This window comes from Lepidochelys kempii, chromosome 15 (assembly GCF_965140285.1).
Source record: "Lepidochelys kempii isolate rLepKem1 chromosome 15, rLepKem1.hap1, whole genome shotgun sequence".
Classification (NCBI taxonomy): domain Eukaryota; kingdom Metazoa; phylum Chordata; order Testudines; family Cheloniidae; genus Lepidochelys; species Lepidochelys kempii.
In genome coordinates this window covers 8,122,828-8,143,164 of record NC_136394.1, presented here as the reverse complement: position 1 = coordinate 8,143,164, position 20,337 = coordinate 8,122,828, and the positions used below count along the sequence as shown (strand labels likewise).

General features: G+C 41.6%; 1 protein-coding gene across 4 annotated transcripts in view; it reads left to right on the top strand.

Moving 5' to 3' along the window:
- MED13L (mediator complex subunit 13L) overlaps positions 1 to 20,337 on the top strand; it is a 442,118-nt gene that overhangs the window by 405,126 nt on the left and 16,655 nt on the right. For 3 of the 4 annotated variants that reach the window (XM_073312881.2, XM_073312880.2, XM_073312882.2), the window contains exons 23-27: positions 1,537 to 1,725; positions 5,268 to 5,491; positions 5,924 to 6,066; positions 9,848 to 10,006; positions 11,387 to 11,563. In XM_073312881.2, coding sequence (XP_073168982.1) covers positions 1,537 to 1,725; positions 5,268 to 5,491; positions 5,924 to 6,066; positions 9,848 to 10,006; positions 11,387 to 11,563 — 892 coding nt within the window. Of the gene's footprint in view, positions 1 to 1,536; positions 1,726 to 5,267; positions 5,492 to 5,923; positions 6,067 to 9,847; positions 10,007 to 11,386; positions 11,564 to 14,989; positions 15,266 to 20,337 lie in introns of those variants that run through there. The other variant, XM_073312883.2, reaches the window with a different exon arrangement.

Below are 20,337 nucleotides of genomic sequence, written 5' to 3'. Positions count from 1 at the left end.
CCAAGGAGTAATGATCTCAAGTTGCAGTGGGGGAGATTTAGGTTGGAAATTAGGAAAATCTTTTTCACTAGGAGGGTGGTGAAACACTGGAATGCGTTACCTAGGGAGGTGGTGGAATCTCCTTCCTTAGAAGTTTTTAAGGTGAGGCTTGACAAAGCCCTGGCTGGGATGATTTAGTTGGGGATTGGTCCTGCTTTGAGCAGGGGGTTGGACTAGATGACCTCCTGAGGTCCCTTCCAACCCTGATATTCTATGATTCTATATGAGAGCTCAGCTTGAAATGCAAAGTTCAGGGTGTTTAGCCCCAAAGTTTCAGTAAGGCCATCTGAGAAATTCAGACCTGGGTTAAAAAACATGCTCAAGTTTCAGGAATGTTTGGGTATAGGGTTTTGCTCTGCATCCACCTTCAGTCTCTTATGTATGCTCCATGTCCTCTATCATAGACAAGCTGGTGATCTGACCTGACCTCCACTTACAAGATTCTGGTTTCATTGAGGTTAAACATAAAAACTGTCCCACAGTCTTAGGGTATTTCTTTTAAACTCAAACAGTTCCTCTCCATAGTGCACTCCAGTAGGATGTATATACATAACTAGGCATTTTCCCTTCCTAAACTGCAGCATGAAGCCAAAAGGTTGGAGTGGAGCCAGAGAAGGAGTTTAGCAATGTAGAGGACATAGGTGGGCAAATCATCTCTCTCTTCTTCGGTTCAGTGGTATTTACAACGAAATTGACATAGGAAGCCAGTTTTCACTTTAAGAAAAGGAGTACTTGTGGCATCTTAGAGACTAACCAATTTATTTGAGCATAAGCTTTCGTGAGCTACAGCTCACTTCATCGGATGCATACTGTGGAAAGTACAGAAGATCTTTTTATACACACAAAGCATGAAAAAATGGGTGTTTACCACTACAAAAGATTTTCTCTCCCCCCACCCCACTCTCCTGCTGGTAATAGCTTATCTAAAGTGATCACTCTCCTTACAAAGTGTATGATAATCAAGGTGGGCCATTTCCAGCACAAATCAGGGTTTAACAAGAACGTCGGGGGGGGGGGGGTAGGAAACAACGAAATCACTTTGAGCCTCTAGTAGGTCAGTCAGCGTACCCCAAATTATTAACTGCAGTTCAGTATCTTGTACAGGGGACAAGAAGTAATTATATTTCACTGGGTTTTGGGTGGTCCTGGGCTGCTGGAAAATAGGATTTTTTTCTAGCTTGCTCTGAGATATAATCAGGTAAAATAAACTGTGGTTCAATATAGCATTGTGCATACTCAGAAATACTTACGGCACCCAACACTATGGGGCCCCAGTCCTGACTGAACCTTGTGGGCATTGTCGTCATACAAGTACAGCACTAGTATGCAAAGTGTCTGTAGTTGCTGAATGAAGAATGAATAAATAAATAAACTGAAATATAAATAAACCTGAATAAACCTGAATTTGATTGGTTTTATTTCATGTTGTTGGGGTGGGAAATAAGCCCTTTCAGTATTTCTAATCCTGGTTTTTATTGTTTATACGTAAATGTATAGATCGTGCCTTGCCAGTACATGCTGCAGACAATGAAGGATGAACAGGTTTTCTACATTCAGCACTTGAAGTCTTTGGCATTTTCCGTGTACTGCCAATGCAGGCGACCATTGCCCACACAGATCCACATTAAGTCTCTGACTGGCTTTGGGCCAGCTGCCAGCATTGAGATGACCCTCAAGAACCCTGAGGTTAGTACTCCTACTAGGACAGCAAGGAGTCTGATTCAGGAACTGATCTCATTTCTCAGGACCCAGAAAGAATGAGTATGGGAAATACTTTGAGTTGCTAGTCGCTTTCTTCTTTTCAAGGTATTGGAGATGATGATGTAGGGGAAAGGAAAGACAGGTGAATATGTGCATAGCCTAATGTGTCCATATATGAAATGGGTAGTTGTGCACATTCAGGTCTAATGTTCAGCTACCTATGGCAAAGGGTAAATGGAGAAATCCCCTCTGGATTCTGTCACTTCTCATGAAATGACTATAATGGTCTGTAGGCTGTTAAGTGATTCTGTCTTTCATCTGATCCTAACTTTGCAAAGATTCAAGCTCTGTTTTCTGCATTTCAGAAGTCTCAAGTGAAGAATAATCCTTTCTGTTTCCCAGGAATGTTCATCCTTTGGGAAATACCATGGGGCTTACCTTTATTTAGATTTAACTGAACAAATATAAAAAACACTTAGTAAGGACATCTGGAGCCCAGGATATTAATTAAAAATGCAGTTCCAAAATCATTATGAAGCCAAAATATCAGCACGTTTGCTCACATACATACACCCAACAGGAATCAAAAACAGATTACCATCCAAATCAGAATCTCTACACTTCTCAAAATTCCCAAAAGAAATCTCGTCCTCAGTCCTCCTGTCCCCCCAGAAAAACAGAATGTCTCTTCAAACCAATGGACTCTGCAACATGCCTGTAGGTCAGCGATATTGGGTTAGTTTTGACCAAGGGGAACAGTGAATTCCAAAATCTAAGGACTCTCACAGAAAACACTCTGCCAGCAGCTCCCTGTCTTACTCTAATGGAGGCCCAGCACAAGAGCCTGTACCATTGTTTAGGTGTTGTATTTTGTAATAGTGCCATGACAGTATGGCATTATTTTATAATGCAACACCTGAGCTTCTCCAGTTTATGTGCAGACAGCACAGTGGTCCATGTGGTGCAGAACAGATAAGAACAGAGGGAGGAGGGGTGGGGGAGAGGAAAGGAGGCTGAACAAGAGTGGAAAGAATCACCACGAGAGAGGAAGGGATAATAGATCTGAATGGGCAAATAGGTAGAGAGGAGAAGGGAAAGAAACGGATGAGTATTGGTAAGGAAAGGGAAAGAAAGAGAGCAGCAGTGGGATGGTGCGCCAACCTGTATAAGAACCCAAAACATTACTTTTCCTTCTTTCTCCTCAAACTGATTTATTTATTCTTTCTTTGCCACCTTTTTAATTTTTCAAAGAGACAAAAGAAGACAAAATTAACAGGACAAGAAAAGTAACATTTTCACATGTAATTGTTTGTATTTAGTATACCACAGATGGGCAGAAGACTGCACTCTCCATTGTACGTGCACTTCTCATCCATCCCCACCCAAAATGTATTCTCAGTTAACTAAAAAGTTAGACATGATAGCCTATCAGTTCCTAGATCATTTACTCTAGACCACCTATCCAGTAACCTCCTTTGCTTTATAATTCCTTTAGGGATACAACACAATGTTTGAGAAGGAGGTGGTTTAGTAAGGTGATGACTGATTACTGGGTATGCATTGTTTCAGGAGTGATTGAAAGTATTTACACAAAGAGGCAGAATTGTATTAATACTTCAGTTACAAACTGGGTGCTGAATAATACTAGGGGGCATCCTTCAAAATCTGGTAGTTTTTTTACCTGAGTTAGTGATTACTGTAGAACTGATTAGCAGCAGGCCTGCTGTTCAGCTCTGACACTGAGACCTCCAAAATAGCTCTAGAAAAAGAAAAACAATAGAAAAACAAAGGTTTGTACTTTGCAGGATTTCAGATACTTTGTATTCATATTATGATTGCCATTCCTGTCCCTTGCTACATGAGGTTATATCAGCACTGTCTACATAGAAGCCCCTATTTTAAAAGGTTTATAACTTGTGACTCTGTCACTCCATTACTCATGAGTTATCAACTCATCACTAACACATACAGATGTTTCTTAGATCAAATTGTCAGTAGCCTGTATATATTTAGCATGTTTAGCAATTAAAACACAAGGCTGAGGGTCAGAAAATCGGGGTTTAAATTTCTACCTCTGCCACTGACTTGCTACGCGGCTTTGGGCAAGTCACAGCCTCTGTGCCTTAGTTTCCTTATCTGTAAAAGGAAAATAAAAGTTCAGCATCTTTATAAATACATTTTAGTGCCCATGAATTTTTTTAAAAAATTTACTCCTGAGGGCATTCTGCATCAAAACATTAAAATTCTGCACACGATATTTTAAAATTCTGCAAATTTTATTTGTCAAATAAATATGGAGGCTCCAGCATGGTATTGGGGAGCACAGGCCATTAGCTGCACAGAGGTGGGAGATCACTGTGTAGCTCTCACCCTCCCCCCGGGACATGGACTCAGTGATGAGGTTGCATCCAACCCTGACACAGTGCAAGGACCGGCGTGCCCTCAGAAACACCCCAGGTGTGGGAGGCAGGCTCAGCAAGGCAGGATCCAAATGTGGAAGGGCTTAATGTGGGAGGATCCAGGTGTGGGGGATCTGGATGCACGGGGACTTGGGGGGTTCTGGGTGCAATGGTAACGGGACTCTGCAAGGGGGTCCAGGTGAAGGTGGTTGGGGCTCAGCGGGGGGACGGGTGTGGGGGAGTGGGGCTCAGTGGGGTGGTGATCCAGGTGCAGCTGGTTGGGGCTCGGTGGGGTGGGAATCTGGGTGTGGGTGGCTTGTTGGGGTGGTCTAAGAGCAGGGAAGTGGGGCTCATCATGGGGCATTCTGCGTGCAGAGGAGTGAGGCTTGGCAGGAGGGTCTGGGTATGAGGGGGTCTGGATGCATGGGGTTGGGCGGATGTGGGAGCAACTCCCTGTACAGAGATTCCTCCCCCTGCAGATGAGGAGAAATGGGTGCAGGAAGTGGGGGAGGGCAGTTTGCAGAGCTTCTTGCAGCCAGGGGAGAAATCTGGAGGTGTGTCTGACCCGGACCCAGATGCCATGCAGGGGAAGAGGAAGTTCCATCCTCCCCAGCCCAGCCTGGACTAGCAGCTGAGCTCAGCACAGGGTAGGAACCACCAGCCGGGTCTTCGCCAGTCCTGCCTCCAGCCCCAGAGTCATTTACCTCTCTGCCGGCAGTCCTGGGCACCCGAAACGTACTGCTGAGGAGGGTTGCATGATCGATCTTGTGGCTTCCTTTTGCTTCCCCATCAGAAAGTCATTTTTCTGCGGGGAAGCAAAGAAATATGCAGGGGACATAAATTGTGTACATGTGCAGTGGTGCAGAATTCCTCCAGGAGTAAAAAATTTCTAAGTGCATGAGACTGTCTGAATTAGGTGACATTTATTAATGGTGATGAATTCCTTTATGTTCATCTCTTTCCAGGATATATTAGTTTTGAGTGTGAATTCCTTGGCTTCTACCTGTTTGTTTCATAACTTTCATATTTCTTCATGTGTATATCACTGTTCCATGTTATGCATTTCTTATACAAGCACTGCTTTAGATAACTCTGTACTAACAATGACGATGCTGACTTTAATTACAGCGCCCCAGTCCAATTCAGCTCTACTCTCCTCCTTTCATACTGGCACCCATCAAAGACAAACAAACAGAGCTTGGGGAGACATTTGGAGAGGCCAGTCAGAAATACAATGTACTCTTTGTTGGATATTGTTTGTCTCATGATCAGCGCTGGCTCCTGGCATCCTGCACTGACCTCCATGGCGAGCTGTTGGAAACCTGCATTGTAAATATTGATTTGCCAAACAGGTAGAAACCTTCAGTTTTATGTTAAGTTTGGGTCGACATTTCTCTATGTTCACTTTATCTGGCCGTTTGCACATCCCTTTCTAGTTCCCTGTTACTGGGGTGATAACATTTCTTTGTATTGATGGTTTGTGTCATAGCTTACCAAGTATGGAGTAAGAAAGTGGTTGCTTTATAAATGCCAACTGAGTGCATCTCCAAGTACAGCTGGTACAGTGCTCAGCACAGTGGTGCTTATTTTGTGACTGGGGCCTTTGGGCACTACTGCAGTGCCTATAATGGAGGGAAAGACTCCTTTTCTACTTTTTGGTATTTGAATGTAAATGAGACACTCAGCTCTTACAGTTCTGGGGGCAGTATAAGAGTTCAGTTAGATAGGAAATAGTGAAATGGAATAGAAATCTGAAATTCTTGCTTCATTTCTCTTATCTCCAGATCAAGGAGGAGCAAAGTGTCTGCACGTAAAATTGGTCTTCAAAAGCTGTGGGAATGGTGTGTTGGGATTGTACAGATGACATCACTGCCCTGGAGAGTTGTAATTGGGCGACTTGGAAGACTGGGCCACGGGGAGTTAAAAGGTAAGGACAGCTAAGGATGCCATGTGCTGAGGAGTAGAGCTACACGTAGGGTGACCAGATGTCCCGATTTTATAGGGACAGGCCCGATTTTTGGGTCTTTTTCTTACATAGGCACCTATTACCCCCTGTCCCAATTTGTCACACTTGCTCTCTGGTCACCCTAGCTACATGCTAGTTTCGTGGTCAGATAGGATGGTTTAATATATTGATCATGATGCTGCAAACCAGACACTACAACCGGGAGTTATAATTCGACCTCTGATACTAAGTCATTATGTGGCCTGGACAAGTCATCTTATCTCTGTCTCTTTCCCTGTCTGTACAGTGAGGATAACTATATTCACTTGCTCACCTGCTGCCCACAGGTGTGTGGATTAGCTAGTTACTATTTGCACAGTACTTCGAAAATGTACATTGCTATATGGTAAATATTGTTATTGCTTTTGCGAAATACTTACACAACACGTACATGTTAGTAGCTAAGGAATAACCCCAAAAAGGAACAAGAGTTTGGTTCGGTTTGTTTTTTAAAGTGTTACAATCAGCTATATCCAGTTTTACACAGTCTCAGTTTAGTACTAAGTACTCAGGTATTCGCTGTAGCACACAAGGCAGTTGATGTAATTTAGTGCAGTTTGGTCTGATGGGCCCTATTAGTGTTGAGCAATAACAAAAGCATAAGGATAGTAACCATAGGGAGACTAGTAAGCCAAAAGTGAAGTACAGCCTGGCATTATTGAGTGGTTTAATACAGTAGCATACTATGTATAATTTTAACCCTGGAAATGTGAAGCCCTGTCCTGGTCACAGTCTAGCATAAGCTTAGGGTAACTGAGGAGCTGGCCCATATGGATCCTGTCAGGGTATAGTGTTCACAGGAAAGTAGCAGATACACGGTTAAGATCTGATTTTAAAACTTCAAATGGAAGCAACTCTACTGAATACAGTGACGATACTGAGCAATGTGTCAAAATTACATCAATTGCAAAGTAACTAAAAATGAACTGGTCACTAGGGTTTACTTAATATTAGGGTGTACCTTGTGGCCTGCAAGGAATGTCCAACAATTGGCATCCCCATTGGGGGATTGTGGACATTGACAGGGCACTATGGAGAATTTTACTTAGGCTACACTGAAAGAAAGAACAGTGTGCAGAGAACTTCATTTTCCAAAGCTGATCCAAATTCAAAAACAAGATAAAATATTGAACAGGGTTAAAAAAATCAGTAATTGAATAACCTGGTATGGTATATGTTGAGGTAAGGTTGTAGGTCACCTCATTATAAAGACTGTAGAACTGATTTACAATAACATTTAGTAGATAGTGATTTATACATTATTCTTCCTTAAAATCAGATGAATATGTGAGCTAACAGAAGTTACTTTTGGTAGCCTATGCATTCTAATCACTTGGATGAATACTTTCTTTGGCAGACCACTGAATGACTATGCTATAAAATTCCTTTTTCTGTCCCATACAGTAAAGCTGCAACCAGCCTGTGCTTGCACTGAAATAAGTTTCTACTTGCATGTCTGCAGTACTCAGTGATTACCAGAAACAGTATTACAAACAAGATTTTGAGTTTAGCAATATGGTGGCACTCTGGTGCTGCCATGTAGTTGACCTCAGTTCAGTTTCTTGAGGTGGTATGAGACGTCTCATCGTGGCTGGAGTTATGCAGTTAGTACATAGATTGGAAGAGGAGTGCCTTGCTTCACTCAGGGAATGATCCCTCCTAATTTAAAGATCAGCACGTACAGGCCCTGAAAGGAGTTCCACCTGTCTTCAGCCAGAAGGATGGTGGCTCTTATGCAGGTCTGGGTGGCTGATTCCACACTGAAAAATGGAGCAAATCTTAGGGCTGGGATTGGGATATAGGTAAGACATTTAGTGCGTTTTGTTGTTTGAATTGGAGCATGAAAGGTAATGTAGGCTGGAGGATAAAGATCTTATTTAAAACAGTGTGCATTCTCACATTAATCACCTAAGGTGTTGTAGTGACTTATTCAAAGCAATCCCAGATTCATGGGTTTGGGGCTAATTAAAATAAATCAGATAAGCAGCGTGTATCATTTTTCTATACCAGCACTCAGGCTAGCCTTAGGGAGCTGCTGCTTCAGTCAGTGTAGGAAAAGAAGCAGAAATTACACTACCTTCAATTCAGCTAGTACACACAAAGGAGGAGCTTAAATTGGCTTTAGGAAGAAGCAGTTATCTATCCCTTGGTTGGGGAATGAGGTGCCAACCACAGGGCTGTCAGTTAAAGTGGAGAGGGTGAAAGGGAACAGAGATTGAGAACTTAATTTAAAATCAGCAGATCCTTTCCCCTGGCTCTATTGTGAGTCTGTCTGCTTAGTTGGGGTTCCTGGTAGCTGTTTTCAGAAGATTGACCTCAGTGTCTTAAACTGCTTTTGTTCTATCAGAGGAGATCCTCTGCCACGGTTTTACAGTGCATCTGAGTGCTCCTTTGAAGAAATACTCACCTTCACAGCTCTTTCTTTCTTTTTAATTATAGCGCTATGGCATTTTCTGGTGTTGTGCGTGGGGATTCATGTTGACCGAGCACTCAGATTTCAAGCACTCCAGTTTGCAGCATGTTAGTCAGATGAAAACAATTGTATTTCTACTTCTTCTGTAGAAAAAGAAACAGTTCAACTGAGAGATGATCTCATGTAAAGAATGCTCACACTGGAGTGACATTAAAGTAATAGGATGAGGCAGGCAGTGCATTTCTGAGGGATTATTGCATGCTCTGGGTGCATTGTTAAGTAAGGGGCTAAAGGCGAAGTCCAATTTCAGTAATCCCTCAGTTATGTACTGCCTAGAGTGTCTTATTGCTAAAAATTAAGAGGAAAAATAGTGTCTGTTTGTTTGAATGATTCACATTAGAAGGCAGTTCAGAACGTGTCATTTGGATCCAGAGCTCTGATCCCATTTGTAATTATAAATCAGGTTCCTTTTAGAAGGACATTTCTTCTGAACATTACCATCTTTCACAACATTCAAATGTTAGGGCAAACCACATTGCGTGTCAGTAACAGAATGTGTGTGGCGAAGGACCTGTGAAATAGGAGGAAAGTCTCATGCTTACTGAGCAGCTGATCTTCAGCGCTACATAAGGGTAATAGCTGAGATTTAGATTACAATTAAGGGAAGAGGATTTTTGAATCCCACACTAACAGTTAAGGAATACCATGATCTGTTACTGCCACCACCACTCAGATACAGTGGATCTTCTTAAGATAACGTATTTGACTTGAATGGTTGTGTAAGAAATGATTAACAGAACCAATGCAAAACTAATATTGCCAGAACTGTTACTGGAAGACATTCTGAGTGAAGCAACACCTCCTGAACCAGAAAACAGTATTTGCCGTCTAACAAACAGAACGTACTTTACAGTAACTGTTTCATTCCTTGTTCGTATCTCCTGGGCTGCTTTTCATTACCAATAGAAGGAAAGCTATTCCAGTGGTTAAAGCAGAAGAAACAGTAGAACGTGGCTTTATCCCAACTTTAACACGGAATCGTTTTAAGTGACTTGCTCAAGTTCACAGTCTCTCTGTGCCTATCTCCACCTGTAAGATAGGGATTGTACTTCTCTATCTCAAAGGGATGTTTTGAGGCTTAATTTATTAATGTTTGAGATGCCATAGAAGCACAAAGTGTTGTTAATATTTATTTTCAGCCAACACCACCATATTACAGAAGGTAGAAATAACATTACTGAGATATTTCCAGAGTTTTGTTACATTCTCTTGAAACTAACTGCATTTCAGACTGGAGTATCCTCCTTGGGGAATGTTCCCTGCAGACAATCAGCAAACAGCTGAAGGAAGTGTGCCGCATGTGTGGGATCTCAACAGCAGACTCTCCTTCTATCCTCAGTGCCTGCTTGGTTGCCATGGAGCCCCAGGGGTCCTTTGTAGTGATGCCAGGTAACTACAGAAATGCATGTTACTAAAACTTTTCCTTGGCCTAAAGTCCACATTGGACGTTCTTCAAAGTGGGTGGTTTCTGGTCACAAAAGTGAGACCTCACTAGGATAGATGAATGAAAGAAGAGCAAGAAAAGTTATAATTTGGGACAGCCCAGTGGACTATAGTAGTACTTGGAATTGCAGTGCTGGGGGAGTTTACTTCCAGGAAGGAGATTTCTTTATGCCCTGTCAAGATGATGGGGTCTCCTGGTATCTTTATTTGGAAAGTCATGCCCTGGAGGAAGACTGGTTTCATATATTCAGCTTGAATAAATATATCACTATTGTATGGGCCCTGATGCAGAGGGGTCTGCAAAAATTCTTGCTGTGGGAACTCTTCTGTGTGAAGGATCAAAAAGTGTGTTTGTGTGTGTCTTTGTGGGGAGGATGGGATGGTGGAGGGGGAGATTGGAATTGTGACTCACATTGAAAATGAGGCTAAAACCACGGCCCCCGTAATATCCGTTTGTTCTTGAAGAGGCCCTGTTATGTACAGAAATCCACAAGGGAGAACCAAATTAAAGTTATGTTCATGAGGCTCCTCAGTAGGAAGTGGAAGTTAGTGTGACAACAAGAGATGCTGTTGAGTATATCATGGAACAATTTTCTGGCTTTAAGATTACCTGGATTGTCTAATTTTAAAAATATGTTTCCTTCTCCACCTCCTCTGTTTCTCATTTGTTGTATTTGTTTGAATTGTAGGTATTTGTTGTTTCTTTTTGTTGGCTTTTTTGTGCTTGAATTTATACTCCCGCTTCATCTCAGGGAGTGCTACATTTTATGTAGCTTTTTGTGAATTTGGGGAATTATTTTTTTTCATTTACAATCACTGTTCAGTTCTTAGGTTAGGTCAGACTTTGATTAGCATTATGGATTGTAAATAAGGCTTCCAGTTTTCAACGAACGAAAATTCACAGGTATTTTTGGCTATAAATGTCTTGCTTTAAAATCTGGTGGGTTTTTTTTTTTTTTTTTTTGGTTGTTGGGGTTTTTTAGACAGATTTTTAAACCTTTCCCTTCTCTTCTGTCAGTTTTATGCTACTTTTAAGTGTGGGATGGACTAAGGAGCAGCATGAGATGACAGAAGGAAAGATAGAGAGAACTGCAGTATGAGATCAGGTGGCTAGAGGTTCCGTTTATACGTATAGTGTTGTTACCTTAAAGTCATCAGGCTTTACCAGTAAAAAGGCTTTTAGAGTTAAAGCAAGAAACCTCAGAAAACATTTTTATTAGCATGCCATTCCAGATTATGTGTCTAGTAATTTTATTGAACTAAACACAAACATACAACATGCAAGACTGAGGATTCATGATTCTGCCTTTGTTTCTGTCCTGCAAGATGCTGTCACTATGGGATCCGTGTTTGGCCGCAGTACTGCACTGAATCTGCAGTCATCTCAACTGAATACCCCTCAGGATGCCTCTTGTACGCACATCCTAGTATTTCCAACCTCTGCAACCATCCAGGTAGCTCCAGCAAATTATCCCAATGAGGATGGATTTAGCCCCAACAATGGTAAGTTAACTCTGGAGATAGTGTGGTGGGTAAAGTATCCCTGTCTGCACTGTGCCTTACAGATGATACTACTCTAGATCAGGCCTGTGCCAGAGAGCACCAAAACTCTGAAGGGTCTGATTCTCCCCTCGCAGATTCCAAGTAGGCTTTGTTAAGGTTCCATTTTTATCATTAGAAGTCGGTAAACATCAATTTAATGGTAAAAAGAAATATTTCCATCAATAATAATTGAAATGTAGAAATAGGCAAAGTCAGAAAAATGCTGCTTGAGAACTTATTATTGTTTTATTTAAGGATATTTATTTTGTATATGTTGACATGTGATGTTGATAATTTGTGTTTTAATGGTTAGAAGGCTTTAATTTTTGAATGTCAACCAATTCTCCCTTTAAGCTGTGCAGCCGTATAGCAGTCTGTTATCGACAGTGCATCTCTAGTGGCTGGGAGTACAACTAGTAAAAAATAGAATGAATAGAAACTGGACTTTCTGAAATGGCATTTAGTTCAGAAAGCTCATGGTGATGCAGTAAAAATTCTTCACAACTGGAAACATGGCTTTAGAATTAAGCATTTAATGCATGGAGTCTACTGAAAGCGGACAGAAAAGGGGAAACGTCAGTGAGCAAATTGAGATGAAGTAAAAATACTGATTGATAATGTACTTCTTGCTATATAAATAAATTTATCCATATTGTCCATGCAGCACATTCACAACCATGCAGTGAAATAGGTTAATCTTCCTACCAGCTGGAGGAGCAAGAACTATGCATTTGAATTTCTACAATCTATTAATGTAGGAGACCAAAATGAGATCTTGGCTGCTGTATGCAATTCACAATTTCATACGCTGGTAATTGACAAGAGCATCAACATTGCAGTGAACAAAATGTCAATCCTCTACATCAAGCTTTGAGCTCAGAATGATGTCAGGCACAAGACTGAGTGTGCTGGTATTGTCCAGTTAGCTGTATGAGGTGCTCGGCATATTAAAGATGCCATAAAACAATTCTACACAGATCACAATCTGGATACACAGTGAATGTTCACTTCAGATGGTGTCTCCATCATGCTAGGTAATCATGACTGTGTAGCTGCACTACTTAGAAAATGTGTGCTACACTTACTAGAACAACACGGTGTTGCCCATAGAAAGGACCTAGCCTTGTACGATGCCTGGAAAAGTATGACAGTGATGAAAGAAGTGGAAACGCTACTATGAACTGTATATACAATATTTAGCAGATAAAAAATGTAAGTGAGGAGTGGGCCAGTGTATCAGAAGTGGATGTGTTATCTTTCAGGCCTTTGGCCGCCAATGGAGCAAGCAGCAGTCCCTTCCTTATCTGCATCATTAGCATAAGTAGTAGCTGATTTTGTTTTTTTTATTCTCCTTCATAGTGTTTCCTTTTTACATAAGTCACCAAGAGGGTGCCAGATCTCGCTCCATAGGTATGGAAGCACTCAAACTTTGGAATTGATGCATCCATCACAATGTGCTTATCTCAGGTGTCTATCTACCAGGGATACAGAACGTGACAGCCGACAATCTCAGTAGAAATTTTTCTCACAGGCACGAATGAGAACTGAACTTATACCTGCTCCAAGATACATTCACCCTTTGGGGAACCCTGACTACAGATCTCTTTGGTACTTACCGGAACAAAAAATGTCCTTGTTACTGCTACAGGGCCGGTCTGGGGAAACATTCATTGGGAGACACCCTTATCCTTCCATGGGATGGGGACCTCTTTTATACCTTTTCCCGTTTCCTCTTCTACCCAAGGTCCTGTTGAAAATTGAACAAGACAAAGCAAGAGTTATTCTGATAGCCTCTCCTGGCCAAGACAAGTCTGGTTCCCTTACCTGATATCCGCTCCAACCTGGGATCTTAACCTAGTTCTCATGGCTTTGACTAGATCTCCCTTTGAGACCATGGTAACTTGCTCTTTCTTACACCTGTCCATGAAGAAAGCATTTCTAACAGCCATCACTTCAGCTAGTCGCATAGGAGAACTAGCAACCTTCATGGCACACCCACCATGCTCGGTCTTTTTTAAAAACAAATTTCAGAGTAACAGCCATGTTAGTCTGTATTCGCAAAAAGAAAAGGAGTACTTGTGGCACCTTAGAGACTAACCAATTTATTTGAGCATGAGCTTTCGTGAGCTACAGCTCACTTCATCGGATGCATACCGTGGAAACTGCAGCAGACTTTATATATATACAGAGAATATGAAACAATACCTCCTCCCACCCCACTGTCCTGCTGGTAATAGCTTATCTAAAGTGATCATCAGGTGGGCCATTTTTGCCTACAGACAGCCCCGCAACCTGAAGCAAATACTCACCAACAACCACATACCACACAACAGAACCACTAACCCAGGAACTTATCTTTGCAACAAAGCCCGTTGCCAATTGTGCCCACATATCTATTCAGGGGACACCATCACAGGGCCTAATAACATCAGCCACACTATCAGAGGCTCGTTCACCTGCACATCCATCAATGTGATATATGCCATCATGTGCCAGCAATGCCCCTCTGCCATGTACATTGGTCAAACTGGACAGTCTCTACGTAAAAGAATAAATGGACACAAATCAGATGTCAAGAATTATAACATTCATAAACCAGTCGGAGAACACTTCAATCTCTCTGGTCACGCAATCACAGACATGAAGGTCGCTATCTTAAAACAAAAAAACTTCAAATCCAGACTCCAGCGAGAAACTGCTGAATTGGAATTCATTTGCAAATTGGATACTATTAATTTAGGCTTAAATAGAGACTGGGAGTGGCTAAGTCATTATGCAAGGTAGCCTGTTTCCTCTTGTTTTTTCCTACCCCCCCCCCCCCCAGATGTTCTGGTTTAACTTGGATTTAAACTTGGAGAGTGGTCAGTTTGGATAAGCTATTACCAGCAGGAGAGTGAGTTTGTGTGTGTATGGGGGTGGGGGGGATGTGAGAAAACCTGGATTTGTGCAGGAAATAGCCAGACTTGATTATCATGCACATTGTGTAAAGAGTTGTCACTTTGGATGGGCTATCACCAGCAGGAGAGTGAATTTGTGTGGGGGGGTGGAGGGTGAGAAAACCTGGATTTGTGCTGGAAATGGCCCACCTGATGATCACTTTAGATAAGCTATTACCAGCAGGACAGTGGGGTGGGAGGAGGTATTGTTTCATATTCTGTGTGTGTATATAAAGTCTGCTGCAGTTTCCACGGTATGCATCCGATGAAGTGAGCTGTAGCTCACGAAAGCTCATGCTCAAATAAATTGGTTAGTCTCTAAGGTGCCACAAGTACACCTTTTTTTAAAAACAAAGTAACTCTGAGGCCGTATCCCACGTTTCTCCCTAAAGTTGCCTCCACTTTCCATATAAATCAACAGATCCATCTTCCTGTTTTTCCCCAAACCCAGATCGTGACATCAGTGAGGCAATTCTGCGTATGCAAGAAGTAGAAGAGCACTATCATTCTACTTGGACAGGACTAAGGACTTCAGGAAGTCCCCTGACCTCTTCCTTTTGCTCGAGCAAAGATTCAAACGCTGGGCAATATTGGCTCAAACACTATCCAAATGGGTCTCTGCTGCATTAATCGCTTATCAAGGGCACAACCTGCTGCCTTCATCCAGAATCCGTACACACTCCATGAGGTCAATTTCTACCTCAGTCACATTCCTTAAAAATGACCCTGTCTTGCAAATCTGCAGAGCAGTGACTTGGGCTCTGCCCACACTTTCGCAGAACATTATGTGATCACTGGAAATTCAGCCTCTGATGCCATCTTCGACTCCACAGTACTCTCTGTAGTAACAGACTCCACTCCGAAGTCCCAGCCTCCAGTGGTGGGTACTGCTCAGCAGTCACCTACAGTGGAGCACCCATAGGGATACCCACTCGAAGAAGAACAGGAAGTTACTCACTGTCAAGAGGTGTCCCTATGGGTGCTCCACAGCCTGCCCTCCTCCACTCCATAGGGTTCTGCGGTAGAGAAGGAACTGTGGGGGAGGTTTGCCTGTGCAGTGCTAGATAGCCTCAAGGCAGACCACGAGGGAGGGAGAGCACATGTGCAGGCTCAAGGGACGCTACTACCAAAAATCTCTGATTAGAGGCGCAGGGGCACAGATACACTTACTATGGAGCATCCATAGGGACACAACTCGAAGAACCATTGTTACTGCACAAGGTGAGTAACCTCCTCTTATTGGACCAACTTCTGTTGATGAGTCAGACAAGCTTTTGAGCTTACACAGAGATCTTCTTCAGGTCAGGACCAATAAAAGATATTGTCTAATCTGTCTTCCCCATAATTTCCTACAAGTGAAAATTTAAATTGACCCATAAGTTTTCACAACTATGAACATTTGTTGATAAATCAATTTGAAACATTTTTCAGTTTTTATCTATTGAAATATAATTTAAAAAATGAATTCTTCCAAGCCTTTTTACAAGTAATTGTCATTGACTTTTAATGGCAGTAACTCATTGCAGTGGGAGAACAGTGTACCAGGGAGTCTGACTAGCCTTTTTAGGTATCCTGACCAACAACCACATCCTCTGCTGGCTTGTTTGGAAGCAAATGAACAGCGTAAACAGCACGCTTCATAAATTAGTCTGAATGTAGACAATCCTGTTGCTCAGCACCAGTAGAACGTTCTGTACATGGGGAAGAAAAAAGAATCCAGATAGCTTTGTATCAGTAGCATGTTCTTTCCTGTTGTGACTAGTCACATATAGGTACATATGTTAGTTGCATGTGTCTATTGAATTGATCAGGCCATTCTTTTAATTGGAAGATCCCGTTATTTAAGCAACAGTCATGTATATAAAGTTGCATGGAATGATCTTGTTTCAAAAAATACAATCTTGTATAGGTTAGGCTAGGCTGTTGGCAGGTGTCTAGCAGGTGTATTCTTTTATACGATTAACTGTATAAGCTTAATCAGTAGGATTGCTGTTATTTAATACTTTTATCAGATATGGTTTTTCTAGTTTATTATTTTGCAAAGGATCTTTAAAAATGGCTTTAAAACCATTTAAAGTGGTAGTTACAAAAAATATAAAATAAAATGCTTCAAGAGGGAAGTTGCAATAAGAAGTAGGAAAAAAATCTATTTTTAATGAGTCTTTGATCTGCTCCTCGTGGAATTTCAGTGGGCCTCACAAGGGGGAAGCTATTCTTAATACATACGCAGCTGCCTTTCAAGGCCCTAGAATCCTGACTGAATGCAGTGTGTACAAATATTTAACCTGCATTAACCTGGACTTTAGTGCTTCAGATGCTAATTAGAATCATGTACAAGGACTGGCGTTTTCCAAAATGGTGTTAAATTTAATTTTCTTAACTCTGTTCTGTGTTTAATAATTAAACTGCCTTCTACGCTATTAGTCATCTCATTTGTGTTTTGGAGGCTAAACAGAGCATGGCATTACTTCTGTTTTGTGCAGCAGGGTTGTAGGAAGGAAGTTAATAAACTAGGTTAATTCAGTGCTTTAGCCATCCATTGCTCTCTTCAGAATATGAAGGGAAACAACCAGCCTGTGTAGGTTTAAACACACTTAGCAACCCAGCTTGAAATTACTGTAAGTAGTTCAAGACAAAAAGTCTCCCCTTTGCAATTAAATCCCTTACATTCAGATCAAATGGAATCAGTCTATTCAGCCACCACAAGTTTAGAAATGGAGTTTAGCAAGTTATATCCCTGCTATTAATTGTATACTATTAAGCAAACTTAAGCTACCTAGAAATGTGTACTATTACACTGTGTTTTAAAACAAAACTGGCTGTTCTTCTAATTAATCTTTATTTTGGCTTCCTCTGTTCTCCCTGACCTGCCACCCCCCCACCCCCGAAAACAGAGGATTTTAGTGGAAGTTTTAAGCATGTAGTAATGATAGTCATTATGTTTGTCAATGTCTCTGCTTCCTGCAAAATCTGGATAAGAAAAATATCGTGAAAATATATTGCCACATTGAAAGTAACATTTTGCTTTGTGTTTTAAACTGGTAACTTTCCATCATCTGAACAAGCCTTGGCCTCATAACTTGTGTTTCAAATGACTGAGCAATGAGAATGTACTTTTTGTACAGAGTTAACTTGTTTTCTCTCCATTATCTTTTTAGTCACTTCCCACATATTAACATAAACAAACTGAATTAAAATAAGTCAATCCTGTTTTGAGACCTGTAAGCAAAACTAATGTTTCAGTCTCTCTAAGACCTTTAAGTATTATTAGCACTTCGCTTTAAAGGTAGAAAGAGCAGAAGAACACACAAACTCAATTGAATTTAGCAAACAACCAGCAATTATTATTTAAAACGAGACAGATTGCCATTTGTCATAGGATTTTAAGCAAAAGCAATTTAGAACCCATAATCCACAGAAGTTTCTACAGAGCAAGCAAACCTGGCCTGGCAGAGCTCCACCCAAGTATGTGCTCCAGAGAATACCCTTAATGTGGCTCATCAGTCAGCCACTTTTCCCGTCTTTATGGATGACCTGTCTTGACAATGCCTGGTCCAGGCTGACAAGGTGGTTCCAAGAATTAGGAATAACAGTAGTAGTAGTAACAGTTTTCCAAAGAAGTTAATGTTCTACTTCGGTCCACACACGTGCTCTTAGCCATCCTCATGCCTTGTACAGATAGCAATGTGGACGAACTGCTGTCAACTGCCTCAGTCTGAGGCAGAGTGTACTGCGCTCCCCACTTCTAGATTGCTCTAGGAATAGCTTCTTGGTTTGTTTAGTTTTAGGTGTAGCTCTACTTTTAGTTCAATCTCGATTTAGAATTTTTCTTTTTATCTATGAGGTTTATTTCCTTAGACAACCCTCCCATGCCCCATTTTTGAAGGGGTCCTCTTCTCAATAGTTATTTACCCAGGGTAAACCTGTTTCCCTGGGATTCAAACATTGCCAGGAATCTGTCCTGGTCAGTGATGGTCTTTCTTGTATTTGTTGTTTGGGAGACATGCATATCCCAACTAAGTGCAACATCTGTTGGATGTTCAAGAGTAGATCCAGGATAAACTGGAAGAATAAGTTTAGGCATGCATACCTGTAGAGAGGTACATTGCATTGACCAAACCAGTGATGTCTGTCACTTGCTTAAAAGCAGTGCCACATCATAAAGGCCAAAAATGCCTAGATCTCTTTGGTCACAAGAGCTACTCATTCACAATGTTACAGTTTAGGACCACTAATTATCAAGCTCTGATTACTCAATATAAACACACAAACTATAGCAAATGCAATTTGTTTATTGAACATCTCCCTCTAGAAAATAGGGAACAGTTTCAGATGATCATCACAGAGGTTCAGCTCTTAGCAGTGACCTTGATGGAGAGGACACAGCAGCCTGATCTATTTCTACAGCAGTTGTCATGCATCATGCATCTTGGTGGCAAACATCAAGATTCCCAAGGGAAATCTAGAACACTGTAGAAGGCCTTCTTTTTGGTTGACTTAAGCTCTTGAGTGAGTTCACTGTTGAATCCTTGCACATTCTCAAGGAGTTGAAGGCCACAGATCTCTTGGGCTCTACACATCTATGAACAACAGAAAATTTAGCAGGTCACAGACAGATCAAAGATTCTACCCAGTCAGTTCCCTAGTCTTCTGAACCATCTAAGAAGAGGCCTGGGTTTCAGAAAAGAAAACATTTGTTGTATCTTCCAGTACTATCAAATCTTCCTTGTCATCTAAATGTCAATGTTGATGTTTTGGTTGATGGTCAAGAACAGCCCCCAACTCAGAATCTAGAACTGCACTATTCTTTCTACCTTCTCCCAACTGTTGCAGACTCTCTTCCCTGGTTTCGGCCTTCATGGGAGCAGATTACATCTGGCAGATGAGTTTTGGGGGTTGTAGCATCAGGTTATTCATCTTCTTTATTTCCATTCCCCCCACCCCGACCCCTTCTTATCCTGTTTCAGAAACCCATCTCACAAACGCTTATTGAGACAAAAAGAAAAGGAGTACTTGTGGCACCTTAGAGACTAACCAATTTATTTGAGCATAAGCTTTCGTGAGCTACAGCTCACTTCATCGGATGCATACTGTGCATCCGATGAAGTGAGCTGTAGCTCACGAAAGCTTATGCTCAAATAAATTGGTTAGTCTCTAAGGTGCCACAAGTACTCCTTTTCTTTTTGCGAATACAGACTAACACGGCTGTTACTCTGAAACTTATTGAGACACAAATCCTCTCCCTCCTCTACAGAGCCATAGAACTGGTTTCTGCCAACAGAGAGGTAAGGGGTTTCATTCCAAGTACTTTCTGGTTCCCAAAAAGAACAGGAGATGGAGACTGCTCTTAGATCTCAGGGTGCTGAATACTTTCATCAAAGTGCAAAAGTTCAGGATGGTAACTTTCGCAACTATAATTCCATCATTTAGATTCAACCTTCAGAATGCCTGTTTTCACCTTGTGGTACATCCATCTCACAAAAGATTCCTCTGTTTCATGGTCAGCCAGAATCACTTCCAGTATCGGGTGCTCCCATTTGGTTAATTCATCCACGAGGGTCTTTTAGAAGATCCTGGCAGTGGAGGCTGCTCACCTATGTTAGTGTGGAATAATGGTGTTTCCTTACCTCAACAGTTGGCTCCTTATGGGCTAATCATACAATGAAGTCTCTGCAGTAAGGAAATCTATGACCCTATTCAACAGGTTAGGACTCCAACTCAATGTGGAAAAGTCCACTTTGACAGCAGTTCAGTATAAACCGTTTATATGGGCATCTCTGGATGTCGTAACATCCAGGG